At 52.2% G+C, this 13,289-nt stretch overlaps 1 protein-coding gene across 1 annotated transcript in view; it reads left to right on the forward strand.

Annotated features, from left to right (window-relative positions):
* Positions 1 to 13,289, forward strand: part of PTPRT (protein tyrosine phosphatase receptor type T) — a 787,404-nt gene that overhangs the window by 740,786 nt on the left and 33,329 nt on the right. Inside the window, exons 24-27 of the mRNA XM_047069145.1 lie at positions 3,672 to 3,826; positions 7,090 to 7,225; positions 9,315 to 9,464; positions 10,965 to 11,138. Of these exons, the coding sequence (XP_046925101.1) occupies positions 3,672 to 3,826; positions 7,090 to 7,225; positions 9,315 to 9,464; positions 10,965 to 11,138 (615 nt within the window). The remainder of the gene's footprint in view (positions 1 to 3,671; positions 3,827 to 7,089; positions 7,226 to 9,314; positions 9,465 to 10,964; positions 11,139 to 13,289) is intronic.

Consider the following 13,289-nt stretch of genomic DNA (forward strand, 5'->3'; position numbering starts at 1 on the left):
CAGCTGTCCAGAGTTGCCCGGCCATAAGCCGGCCGAACCACGTTCCCACCTCAGCCCTTGACTGAGGCTCGCTGTGCCTCCACTACTCCAACACGCCATTTTCTGAAAGCACCTGCACTACTGGACCAGGTGGCCCCAGACCCGAGGATGCAGAAGCATTGGGCATTCACTGCTGTGAAAGCTGTACTGTTGAGGTTTGTGCAAGTACTTTTGAGGACCGAAGCAGGCACATGCACGGTATGGTGCCTGCACACGTGGTTGAGTACAGGACATGCTCCTCCTGGCCGTTCCCTCTCCAAGCCCCGTGCTCCTGAAGGCCTACATCTGCAGGCTCAGGTGAAGAGCCAGGAGAGAAGGGCCCTTCTTCTTGACGAGGAGGAAGACAACAGGTGCATTGATGTGGCCTTAGGTCAGGTTCCTTAGAAGCAGAGCCTGAGACAAGGATTCAGGTGCATATAGTGCACCCTGGGACCACTCTCAAGAGAAACTTGTAATAGAGGGCAGAAAGCGGGAGAGGGAAGGAGAAGGACCTGGGCAAGAGAGTCTTCCGCAAAGTCTAGCCCAGGCCTGCTCCAGGGGGCTTCCAGAGCATGACCTGCACCAGAGAGTTTGCCCCCTTGCCTCAGTCTGCCCTCTGACTGTAGACCAGCCACTGAGAGGTCACCTCCAGCACAAGTTGGCTCTTGTTGGCTGAGGGCACCGCTCCAGAAAAGGGGAGTCACTCGCAGTCAGCACTCCTGCAGTGGAGAGTCCTGGGGACACAAGCCACAAAAAAGGTCCTTGGATGGGGCTCCCATCTCACCTGGCACATAAGCAGTTAGTGTGGAGAGTGAGATGAGCAGTGGGGACATAGTGGCCCATCCTGGGTCCCACACCTGAGCAGGGAGGCTTTGGAGAACCGTACACAGGTGCTCAGCAAACTATCTGGGTCTTTAGCTCACAATTGGTTCTTGAGCCAAGCCCGGGAGCCAGAAATAATAAACAGGAAGCAGCATCTGCCCTTGAAGAGAGCACAGTCCCAACTGGGAGAGAGGGCCCCTGATACATAACCGCAGTGGAGGTAGTGAGGTCTCGAACAAGGGCTTCCCTGGGCTGAGGTGACTCTGAGCATGGAATGAAAAACTGAGTATTCCTGAAGCTGTTTTCTCCTACTTGAGCTCGTCCATCAGGGCCCTCATCTGGGCCTTTGTTCACTCCCACCTGGACGCCTACCCCAGCCTCCTGGGGCCTCTCTGCTTCTAGTCTCACCCCATCTTAGTCTGGGTTTCTGGGAGCCAAGTCTGAGGCAGAGCTTTGGGTGCCCTTGTTCTGAGGAGAAGAGAAGAGAAGGAGGAGGCGGGATGGGGCAGGGGAAGGAGCCAAGCAAGGGAATGCTTTCAGCCTGAGACCAGCTTCAGCCAGATCCCATGGGAGCTCTAGAGACAGGTAATCCGTCTCAAGGCAAAGGGATCTTCTGTTCCTCCATTAGGGTAACCCAACGTCCTGGTGTGCCCAGGGCCATCCTGGCTTTAGCACCAAAAGTCCCATGTCCCGGGAAACTGCTCAATCCTGGGCAGTCTCAGCAAGTCAGCTGCCCACTCTGCTGTCCTCCAGCCACTGAAGGCCAGCTGCCCACCCCCACCCCCAGGGGAAGTGGCTCCTGGTTGGCTGAGCAATTCTCTGAAGGAGGAAGTGGCTGTGGGCATCAGCCAAGACTCAGAGGAGCTGGGGATGGGGTTTCTGGCCCGGGAAAGGGGACCTGAAGGGCACTGTCAGCGCCCTCTGCACTGCCCCCCAACACACCCGCTCAGATCCCTGCTTCACATAGCAGCCTGCATAGTCCTCCTAAAAATGCAAGTCTGATGACGCGCTTCCCCTTCTGTGCACCCATCCCTGCAGCCTCCCCAGAGCTCCCCAGTAAAGACTCAGTGTGGGATACAAGGCCTCCCGGGATCCAGCACATGCCCCGTCTTCTACTTTCCTCTGGGGGTGCCCCGTTTGTGATTCTGTGCACGAGCTGCTAAATAAGCCCTGTCCCCACATGGATGCCCCGGCTGCCAGTCTCCCACGGAATCCTGCCATCTCTTCTGCTGGGCAGTACTCGGACATCAGTGTCTTACAGTGATTAGGAGTGCAGATGCGAAGTCCATCAGCCAGGGTCCAGACTGGGTTACAACTTACTAGTTGTGTGACCTAGTTATGTTACGTAACCTTGCTTAGCCTCAATTTCCTCATCCACAAAACAGAGATAACAACATAAGGACTGGTCTGAGAATTAAATGAGTTAATACATTGAAATATTCAGAAGAGTAACAGGCATGGAGTCTGTGTTTAATAAGTATTAGCTATAGGGGTACCTGGGTGGCTCAGTCGGTTGAGCGTCCAACTTCAGCTCAGGTCATGATCTTGTGGTTCATGAGTTCGATCTCCACGTCAGGCTTTGTGTTGATAGCATGGAGCCTGCTTTGGATTCTCTGCCTCTCTCTATGCCTCTCTCCCACTCACACACATACGCTTGCTTGCCCTCGCTCTCTCTCAAAAATAAACATTGAAAAAAATTTTAAATCTTTAAAAAAACTTCTTTAAAAAATAATAAAATAATAAAAAATAAAATAATAAATTAAAAAATAAATAAATAATTAAAAAATAATAAATGTTAGCTATTATTGTGTCTCAAGACTCAGGCCATGCATCACCTCCTTTAGGAAGCCCTCTCTGATTTCTCCTTCCCCAGATGGGGTTACCTGACACTCCTTTAAATACTTCAGTAGAATTATCCACTTAGGGGTCTGCCTCCCCAGCTAGACCATGAGCTGTTCCAGGGACAGGGGCCATAGCTTTTATTTCTGCCTTCGCAGTGCCTAACACGAGGCACAGATAACCTCAGTGAATATTCTTTAACTGAAGGAATGAACACTCTTCCTATTCAGTGTTCCCTGCACACCTGCAGGAGATTGCAAGGTAAGAAAGAGTGGGCAAGGACACTGCCTAAGCTCAGGCTCCAGGTGACACCTGACCAGAGACTGGTCAGAGCAGTGCCCTTAGCCCGGAGGGTGTCTGTAAGGAGTGGTGAGAGGGGAAGTGGAAGAAACTGGAGGCCCAGGCCCCCGTCCGTCAGAGGAGCTCTAGCTTTTATTTGTTTCCTATCTTACCATTCTAAATAAGAATCTCATAACTAAAGAAGTCTGACACGTTTTTTTAAACTTAAAAGCCATGGAGACAATGATAGGACTGGAGAACTGAGGGACACAGACCCCAGTCAGCGAAAAAGCCATATAGTGTACTGGCAAGGACTTGAACTTGTTGTTTAAGGCCAACCTTTCTCTGAGTCTGTTCTGCTGAATAGAAGTCCCATGACACTTTGTCAAAAGAGGGTCCCTTGGACAAACGCTATGGGAGGCTGTAACACTCCCTTGGGGATGCAGAGTGTACATGAGCCCACAAAAGTCTCTGAGAAGTCCTGCAGCAAAGCCACCACCTCTACGTTACCTACTTCCATGGCCCCCAGGCGCAACAGATGACAGAAGTCACTCTGTGTGGCAACCCCTGCTCATGCTGGTAGGGTCCTGTCCTCCCTGATGGCAGGGAGGCTGGTTCCTCGGTGCAGCAACTGTGTTCCCCGCGGGTGCTTGGGGCAGGAGGGGGCATGTGGGTGCAGCAGCTGGAGGAACAGAGGCGCGTTCTCTCCTCAGAAAGGCTACCACGAGATCCGGGAACTCCGCCTCTTCCACTTCACCAGCTGGCCTGACCACGGCGTCCCCTGCTATGCCACCGGCCTCCTGGGCTTTGTGCGCCAAGTGAAGTTCCTCAACCCCCCCGAGGCGGGGCCCATAGTGGTCCACTGCAGGTAAGTGAAGTCCTCCAGCTCTAAACAAGGCTGCTTCTGCTTCTGCAGCCTTGCTCTCGGGGACAGAGACACTGTTTTTCCAGTGGCCTTTATTCTTCGCCTTCCAGACTGCCCTGCCCTGTGTTCCCAAGCCCAGCCCCAGCCCCAAGGGCTGATGACGACGACAATATTGACAACAAAGTAATAGTAGCAGTACCAGTTGGTATCATTACTGTTGCCCTGAAATAGTAAAGCCACCTGGGGACGTGGCCTTGCACCGACAGCCTCTGCCCCATGTGCACTTTGCACAACTTCTCACGCGGCCTGGAGGGGTGGGCGTTATCATCCATCCCATTTTACAGATGAGAAATACCGAGGTACTGAGAAGGTGGACACTTTGCTCGGGGCCCACAGGGGTGAAACGGCAGAGCCGGGAGTTCACAGCCATGGCCGCAGATGCTCGCCCTCAGCTCCTTGCCGTGGCGGCAGGGCGCCTCGGTGGAAGCCCACTTCTCTTCAGTTCTTGTATTTTAAAAATCAATTGCTGGCCTGCAGGGTCCTTAATAGAGAGTAAATGGACAGCGCCAGGCTTCACCTTATTATGGAGAAGAGATATTTTCAGCTCTGACCTAGAAAGTCCCCTGGGAATGACTGGCACATCTTCCAATCCTCCTAAATGGAGATGAAGTGTCATGTCAAGGGCGTTAAGAATTGGACCAGACCCGAAGGCCAGCTGGCCTGCACACTCCTTCCTCCCAGTGCCTCCGTTTTCCAATGTGACCCTGGGCCCAGCCCCGCTTTTCAGACACTGCGTGTTCTTAGCTGCATGTTAAGTTATCTTACCCTTGCCCTGGCGGTGTCCACCTCAGTCAAGGTGCTGAGTCAAGCCAAGGAGGGTCTCCACAAACTGCAAGCATCAGGGAGCCAGCCCCTTCTCACTCAGCATCCATTTACCCTCCCCCACCACAAGCAGGTGTGAATTAGACAGCCCATTTCACAGATGAGGTCGCTGAGGGTTAGGAGAGAATACTCATCATCACCTCTGGGCTCTCCAGGCATTTTGCATACATGGTCTGCTTTACACCACATGACAGTTCAAGGACGGGAGAATGTTCGCTCCCCGCCCAGTCCTGTAGGGAAACAATGGCAAACATTCATCAGGCTCTCCTTACATGATGGCTCTATGTCTTACCCCCATAATAAGTCAGCCTTATGCGCCAGGCACAGTGGTTCCCACTCCTGGGTCTATTCTGAAGATTAAATGTGTTGGGTAACAAAATGAGGTGCCTAGGAGTAGTCCTGCCATGTAATAAGCACATATAAAATACCACCGTTCTCTGCTTCTAATATCGGCCCCACTCCCAATCCCAGCACCTAGTGCATACAAGGTGCTCCATAAATATTTGTTGAATGTGAGTAGCAAGCAACCATTTATTGGGAAATTGCTAGGTACCCAGGCATAGGGCTAAGCAGTTTCCATGCATTGTGCTTTTTCAGCATAATGTCATGCAACTCACACGTACTGTGCTATTAATTAATGCTACATGGTGGGCTTATTTATTATTATCAGCCTCGTGTTATGGTTGAGGTTATGGAAGCCCAGAGAGGTTAAGTCATTTACCCAACGTCACACGGCTCGTAAGTAGTTGAGCCAGGATTTGATTCCAGGGGTCTGGCCCCAAACATCATGAGCTCAGTTGCTATGTGAGGCAGAAATAAATACAGCTCAGGTGCTCAGGAGAACACTGCAAGGAGGCACGTTGTACATGTGAGGCTCGCGGGCACCAGGCAGCTTGCTCACTGGTGGGGGATCCAAGGTGGATCCTGGTTGTGTCCCCTAAAACAGGCTGAGGAGGAGATGTCAGGAGAACACGGATGAGTGCCTCTTCGTGCTGCCTCCTAGCCCCTGGTGCCCAGCCCACCGAGTCCCTTCTGAGGGATCTGGACCGGAGGTGTAAGGGTAAAAATACAAGTCAAATTTAACTCAGTTTAAACCATGCAATTTTACTAAGAACAAGGAGTGCTTCCCAGGGGTTTGTTTTACAGATCATTGTGGGTGACAGTCCCCTCGGGCCTGTCCTGCCTGGACTTACGGTCGGCCGGCATTGCTCTCCTTCCTGCCCCAGCCCTGGTTTCCCCAGGGGAAGCAAGATGTGAAAACGCAGCCAACATGGGCCTCCTTGGTGGTCTGGCCTTCACTTCCTAAAGTGCATGCATTCAAGGTCAATGTTCTGTTTGTCTCTGATTCAGTGCCCTGACCAGAACCAGTGCTGGTCTGGGACCCATGCCGTGGTCCATGGGGTCGTGCTGAGTTCTTCTGCTATTTTGTACTTGGTCTGAGATTTTCCTGAAGGAAACACCAGTGATCAGAATGGAGTATGAATCAGAACCAGAGCATATATACCAGACCAGGGTCTTGGAGCCATCACCTGCTCCAGTTTAAGGATGCTCCTGGATCATGTTTCTGGCAAACAGGTGCAAGCGGAGCCAAGCCCCGGGCTTGTGACATGGGACTTGGGACTCACTCTGTGCCTTTGAGCCAGCTCAGAGGATCTGGTTTCTGCCCTCTCCCCTTTCCTCTGCTCCCTCGTCTCTCCGTCCTTGCTGCCATCTGTCAACCTGTTTGCTGACGAAGGGAAAAAGTGGAACAGAAGGGGGACGGGGGGTAGGGAAGACATGTTTATTAGGCATCTCCAGTGTGCCAGGCACCATGCCTTGCATGATACAGATGGATTGGCTGCACCCACCAGATGAGGCAACGACAGACATACGTGTTGTTGAAGCGTGCATTTCGTGCTGTTACTAAGAACGTATAAGAACACAGGCCCTGGAGCCAGATTGCTGGGATAAAAAGTCCCACCTCCGCTGCACGCCAGCTGTGTGACCTTGACTAAGGTCAGCCCTCCACGCCTTGCTTTTCTCACCTGTAAATGGGGTAAGAAAACAACCTCATAAGGGAGTTAATAGGTAACATTTGTAACACACTTCGAACAATTTCTGGCACTTTGTAAGCATGAAATAAGTGCTTGCTAACGAGTACAACAAATATAAGCAGGTTTTGATAAAACAGCCCCAAAGGCAAGCATTGCTCTCCCATTTTACAGAAGAGAGCTGAGACTCTAAGTTCACTTGCTTGCTCTGAGTCTCCCCGCAGTGCTGGGATTCAGGCTTTTATGTCTGACCTCTACAGCATGCCTTGGGACAGGGCTGAATGGGGGCAGGGGGCCTCCCCAGGGCTGGTCCTGTCCCAAGGTCCCTAACACAGACACTGTCCTCTCTGCCAGCGCTGGGGCTGGGAGGACCGGCTGCTTCATCGCTATCGACACCATGCTCGACATGGCCGAGAACGAAGGGGTAGTGGACATCTTCAACTGTGTGCGTGAGCTCCGGGCCCAGAGGGTCAACCTGGTGCAGACAGAGGTGAGTCCTGGGGCACCGAGCTGGCCAGCCAGCTGCAGCCCTGGCCAAGGAGAAGCAGGGTAGAACACTCACCCATGGGTGAAGGTATCCTAGAGAAAGAGACCCAGGGGCGGGAGAAATGGAGGAAGGGGATACATGGCTGACTGCGAGGAGACCACAGTAGAAGCCAGGACACCACTGCCCACCCTGAGGCCCCTCGGTGCAATGACATCCACCAATGAGGAAAGGTAAGGAGTTCCCCAGTGCTGAGGGCATCTGAGCAGGGGCTTAATGGGAACTTCTAAGGATTCTTCGAATGGTTTACTTGGATTGGGGGAAGAAGAGAGACAGGGAAGGATTGGCATTTGCGGAATGCCTGCTGTGTGCCAAGCATTGCTTCAGTCCCCGCAAGAATGGCTTAACCAACAAAATTATTGAATAATTGGGCTAGGTTCCAGGGATTCCAAAAGAGATAACATATAGCCCTTGCCTTCGGGGGGAAAGCAGACCTTCAAGCCCCGCTCTGTTCAGGTCAAGAGCCCAAGCCCCGTGGGAAATGAGAGGAGTCCATCTTTAGTGTTGAGCATCTATCTACCATGTGCCAAGCATAATGATGGGCCCTTTGTATTCAGGGTATTGTTCCTACTCACAACAAGCCTGCCAGGCAGCTCCTACTGGTATCCCCATTTCATAAAGAAAGAAACTGAGAAGCTGGGTCCGTGTGACTCCAAGGCCCAAGCACTTTCCCCTGAACCATGCTCTCTTGTTAGGCAGTCTTTTCTGCCTACCCTACTCCTCAGAGCCATGGCTGGTTATTATAAAAGCCCATCATCTGATTCTAGGGAAGGCTGTGGGTGCCCAGGCAGTCAGCTAAGGCAGATAAGAAGCTATGTCCATCACCAATCTTGCAAAGGGAAGTTTTGGCTTTGGGCATGGCCAGTCACTGCCGGCCCTGCAGAGAATCCAGCACTTAAAAACATAGGCCCCTGCTGTGGGGTCTGAGCTAACTCCCACAGGCTAGTGTCTGGACTTCTTGGTGAGGCTGCAGTAAAGCCAAGAGGCTGCTTTATCTGTTCCCAGGTTCATGCTTGCGGAAGACAGCCTTGCTGGCTGGCATCAGGCACATGGCCCCTGCTGTCTGGTGGGGGAGACAGACATTCAAATAGATCATCGTGATGCATCGGGATAAGTGTTTTATGTAGGGCCAAGTTCTGCAAGAGAGCACTCAATGTTTGTTAAGGGCCTGGGAGCAACAACAGCAACAGCTTCCACCTGGTGGGTGTGCAGAAGACTGTCCAGAGGGGATGAAGCATAGGGGCCATAGAAAAGGGGGAATGGGGTTCAGGGAGAAGAGAACAGCAGGTGCAAAGAACAGAGATGGCCGAGGGGCATAGGGCGCAGGAGCAGACCCTGAGACAGGGAGTTGAGGGCAAGTGATTTATCTGAGAGGTGATCCCAAGGCTCACCAGTTGGAAAGCAAAGAGAAGGAAAGGACACCAAGCTTTATGAAAGCGTTAAGGTCTTTTGTAAAGGTGTTTAATTAACCCTGTGAACAACTGGAGGCCAAGCCTACTGGGAGCTCTGAGGCCATAGGAAATGTTCCCTTCCAAATCTCCTACCTGAGAGAGAAGGGAACTTAGGTATTTATGCCCCAGCTCTCCAGCTGGCACTGCTTGAGGGCTCCTTTCCAGAGCATTGGCTCTTCAGCCATGCTGGCTCGCCCTGCACCCAGCCCAGGTGTGCTCCTGGGACTAGAGGAAATCCCTCGGCATGAATCTCATGTGCTTACAGTACGTAGGCTTCAAAGTAAAGGTGAAAGCTGAGGGGACACAGGCAGGTACCAAGAGCCCTACTGCAGCACATTCAGAAGTTTCTTACTTTCCTCAATGTCTACACAGCTCAGTCTTACGCTGGGGACAAAACTCACCATTGCTCAGGTGGTCACTGAGAAACATGGAGAGTTGGTCCTTCGGGTTTTCAGATAGGAAGCAGTGATTCTGCAGTCTGAATCCTGCCCCTACTTCACAGCTGTGGGATTCAGTTTGGACCACAAATTCCCAGGCCACTGTCCTCACCCGGCACCCTGTCTCTTCTCTTCTTGGCTGGGCAGGAGCAGTACGTGTTTGTGCACGATGCCATCCTGGAAGCATGCCTCTGCGGCAATACCGCCATCCCCGTGTGTGAGTTCCGCTCTCTCTACTACAACATCAGCAGGCTGGACCCCCAGACCAACTCCAGCCAAATCAAAGACGAATTTCAGGTATGAGCAAATCCCAGGCTCGGGGACCCAGCCAACTTCAGCAGCACTGAGCACGTTCATGGGGTTTTCCTCATGAGAACTGATGAGTGTGGTGTTTCCAGTGTCTGCAGCTCCAGACAGCTGCAGAATGAATTCTTGCACATACAATGCACAGCCACGAGCAACTGTTAACCAGTCACTTGGTGACTGCTAACGCTTGTTTTAACTCTGCATATGTTTTTGAACTAACTTTGTTCTAGTCCAATCCTAGTTGTGGGTGGAGACAGGTTTATAAACACAGGTGTGAGTTTCATGCTCTGCTGTCCCTGGAGGGACTCGGGTTTTTTCTTACCATTTCTGTGCAATTGGAGTGTGTCTGTCCTAGAGCCTCACTACTCAGAGTTGGGTCTGGAGACCAGCACCATCAGCTTCACCCGGGAGTTCATCAGGAATGTGGTATCTTGGGTCCCACCCACAGCTACTGAACAAGAACGTAGAGTTTAACAAGATCTCTGGGTGACTTATCTGCATATTGAACTTTGGGAAGCACCATCCCAGAGCTCAGCTCAGACATAGCACATCTGTACTTTGTAACCCAGGTAGCCAGAATGGTGGCCACCTTGGTGTGGAGGCCTTGATGTGAGTCACTGAGTAGGCCAAGAGGCCAGCCCTTTGTCCTGAGGTCAGTGCCAGGGTCTTACCTAGGCAACAGGTGCTGAGAACCAGGTAGTGGGAAGCAAGGAAGCTCCAGGAATTGAGGGGCAAGTACCCAGCCCCTGGTTCCATGGGTAGATACCCCAGCCAGGCCAGTGCCCCCGTGCTCCCTCAAGCAGAAACTTTACTGATTGGGAGAGGAGACCAAGTACTGAGTAGGGGAAAGACAGAGGCCACAGCCCCCTCGTGGGCACACAGAACATCTGGTCTCCTGGCTGGGCAATTCAGCTGTGGCCCCACACTTGCAAGACTCCTCTGCACGACACAACCCTGAAATTTTCCGGACTCCTAGAGCTTGCTTCCTGGGGGTCTCTCACCTATCCTGGGAAGCTCATCCAGACACCTTTCCATTCTGAAAACAGCTTTCTCTAAGAGGAGCATTGGTGAAATCCTTTCCCTCCTTCCTTGGCACTTCAAGGGATGCATGGGGGATTCCCCACCCCCACCCCCACTCCCACCCCCTGACCTCCTGGCTCGCCCACCCTTCACAGAGCTGAGCAGCTTAGCTCAAATGGTTGGCAGGTGTTGGCAGCCTGTGTCTGCTCTGTGTGTGGGCATGCAGTCTGTACATACTTGGCATCATGGGGGTGTCTCACAGCCCTGGTAGGGGCTCTCAGCCTGCATGGAGCAGCTAACGGGAGATGGCAGAACATCACACGGGAGAGGAACAAGTCCTGGGGAGGGACTGGAGGGCCAAACTTTCAGGATGCAGATGGGGTGGGGTAGGCTGGCTTTGAACCTTGCTATCTCCTCTGTTTGGGGCTACCACCTGAGTAATGCCTACCTATCTGTCTTTGCGCCTTACAGACCCTCAACATCGTGACTCCCCGCGTCCGGCCCGAGGACTGCAGCATCGGGCTCCTGCCCCGGAACCACGATAAGAACCGGAGCATGGATGTCCTGCCTCTGGACCGCTGCCTGCCCTTCCTTATCTCGGTGGATGGGGAACCCAGCAACTACGTCAATGCCGCACTGATGGACGTAAGCTGAGCCCTGGCTGGCACTCACTGGGAAATTTCTTCAAGGTGGAGATGGCTGGAGCCCAGGGCACTGACACCCCACACCACCACCCCCAACCAGCCTCTCTTTGCTTCTGCTCTCCCTGGCCACAAGGACCTTTGCTCCCCCTGAAGGCTCTGGTCCAAACCTATATACAAGCCATGTGCTTGGCTCTTTGCTCCCATAATCCTGTCAAGAATAGACCAAAAGCATAAAATCGGTCCATGACGGCACAGCACAAGCCTTCCCAGTACACCCTCCTGCTGTCCATAGAGCTAACTCTCAGCCTTAAGTTTAGTTCAGGAAACATTCTCTATGCCAGGCCCTGGCCTGAGCTTTGGGAATGCAGGATGGTGCAGACATAGGTTCTGCCCTTGGGGAACTCCCAGGCAGGCTCCCAGAGCTCATGTGCAGAGGCAAGAATGAGGCTGGCAGATGGTAGGTGCTCAGTAACTGGACAAGTGATGGGTTTAGCAAAGGGCATGGGCCATGTTTCTGACTGTTCTATCAGAGGCACTTTCTTCTGCTTTCTCGGCAGCAAATCTAAGAAGGGCACTCCTACCTTGACCTGGTTTAGGAGTCATGACCCTAATTAGAAGGTCATGTCCATGTTCCTGACTCATATGCTTTCCTCCTGGGTCCTTCAGCTACTTCCACTGATCATTCCTCCACCTCCTGGATGTAGAGATATTTGCAGCAGGAATGAGCCATGGATTATCTGGTCTCATCCTTGTACTTTTAAGCAAAGGACAGTGAGGCCAGAAAGAGGAAGAGACTTGCTCAAGGTCACCCGAAAGCTACTGGCAGAGCCAGAAGCCAGGACTCAGACCCTGGAATTCATTCCTTGGGCCTCTTCACAGTTTGTGCAATCCATTAGGACACAGACATCCCGAGGCTCAGGACCAAGAATACCATTGCCTGATTGGGGATAAGCCCTTCAGATTCCGCCCCCCCCCCAACCCATGTCCATGGTTACATCCATCCAGCCCACGTGGACTTCCCGTCTCACCCAGAACAGGCAAGAATGTGGGGTGCTCTGTCCTCGGGTCAAAGCCAACTCCTCTTCTGACCTCTGACCCTCCTAAAACTCTCCCCAAGGGCTGTCAGTGTTGGAGGCAGGTGATGGGAGGTCAATGCTTATCAGCTCTGTCAGGGCTTGCCCTGGCCTTGGCCCACAGGGTGCCTAAGTCCTCCATGAAGACCCTGGCTATGGGTCCAGATGCAGGGAGCATTGTCCTGGTCAGATCAAATAGCTAGAGATGGAGGGAGTACCTCTGGCCTTTACCTTAGAGCTCTCTAAGGTCAATGTGTGCACGTATGTGTATGTGTGCATGCATGTGTGTGCACGCATGTGGCAAGAGAAGGGGCCTGCGGGTATACTCACACTTCCAGGTTCCCCATTGCTTTTCTCCCGTTTGTCCCAACTCCCTCCCCCCTGGCTTCCTCATCTATGCAAGGATCAAACATGTTTCTGGCCTCTACTTAGTAGGTTAGATGCTGCCTGGAGCCAAATGTCTTCTGCCAAGCTCTGATGCTGATTATGTTCTCTTTGTCCACAGGGCATTTCTCCTGTGAGCCATCACTGGGCCTTTGCCTTTCTTTAAAAAAAAAAAAAAAAAAAAAGTCCTTATCTGTATTCCAGTTCAGTCTGTGCATTATCTGGTAACCATAGCAGCTTTGCTCCTAGCAGAAAAATATGAAGTCCTCTGGGTTAATTTTTAATGTTTCCCCTGGTAAAGGATGATGTTATCCATGAAATGGATTGCCGGCTGATCCCTGAAACCCAGCAGGAGCGCGGATCTTGAACATATTTTCAGATAAGGCTTTGTCAGGCATGCTGGCCTAATAGAGCATTTATCACAGAGACAGGGAAAAAGGAAAGAGAACTAACATTCACCGAGTGTTGGGCAGGTACCATGTCGGGCCCTGGACTTACCCTGACTCATTCTGTGTTTGGGTGTTATTGTCCCCATTTTCCAGATGAAATACTGAGGCTCAGTATTTGCATGACTGTCTCCAGGTCAACTAGCTCAGAAGGGTGGAGTCCAGGGTCTGGATGCTGTTTTTTGACTTTTAAAACCTAGGATCTTTTCTGTGTCTAGAAATGGCTCAAAGACCTGCTCTCTGCAACTA

The sequence above is a fragment of the Lynx rufus genome, unplaced genomic scaffold, assembly GCF_022079265.1.
Source record: "Lynx rufus isolate CCGP_SWC_20201006 ecotype Redwood Valley unplaced genomic scaffold, mLynRuf1.p SCAF_8, whole genome shotgun sequence".
Taxonomy (NCBI): Eukaryota; Metazoa; Chordata; class Mammalia; order Carnivora; family Felidae; genus Lynx; species Lynx rufus.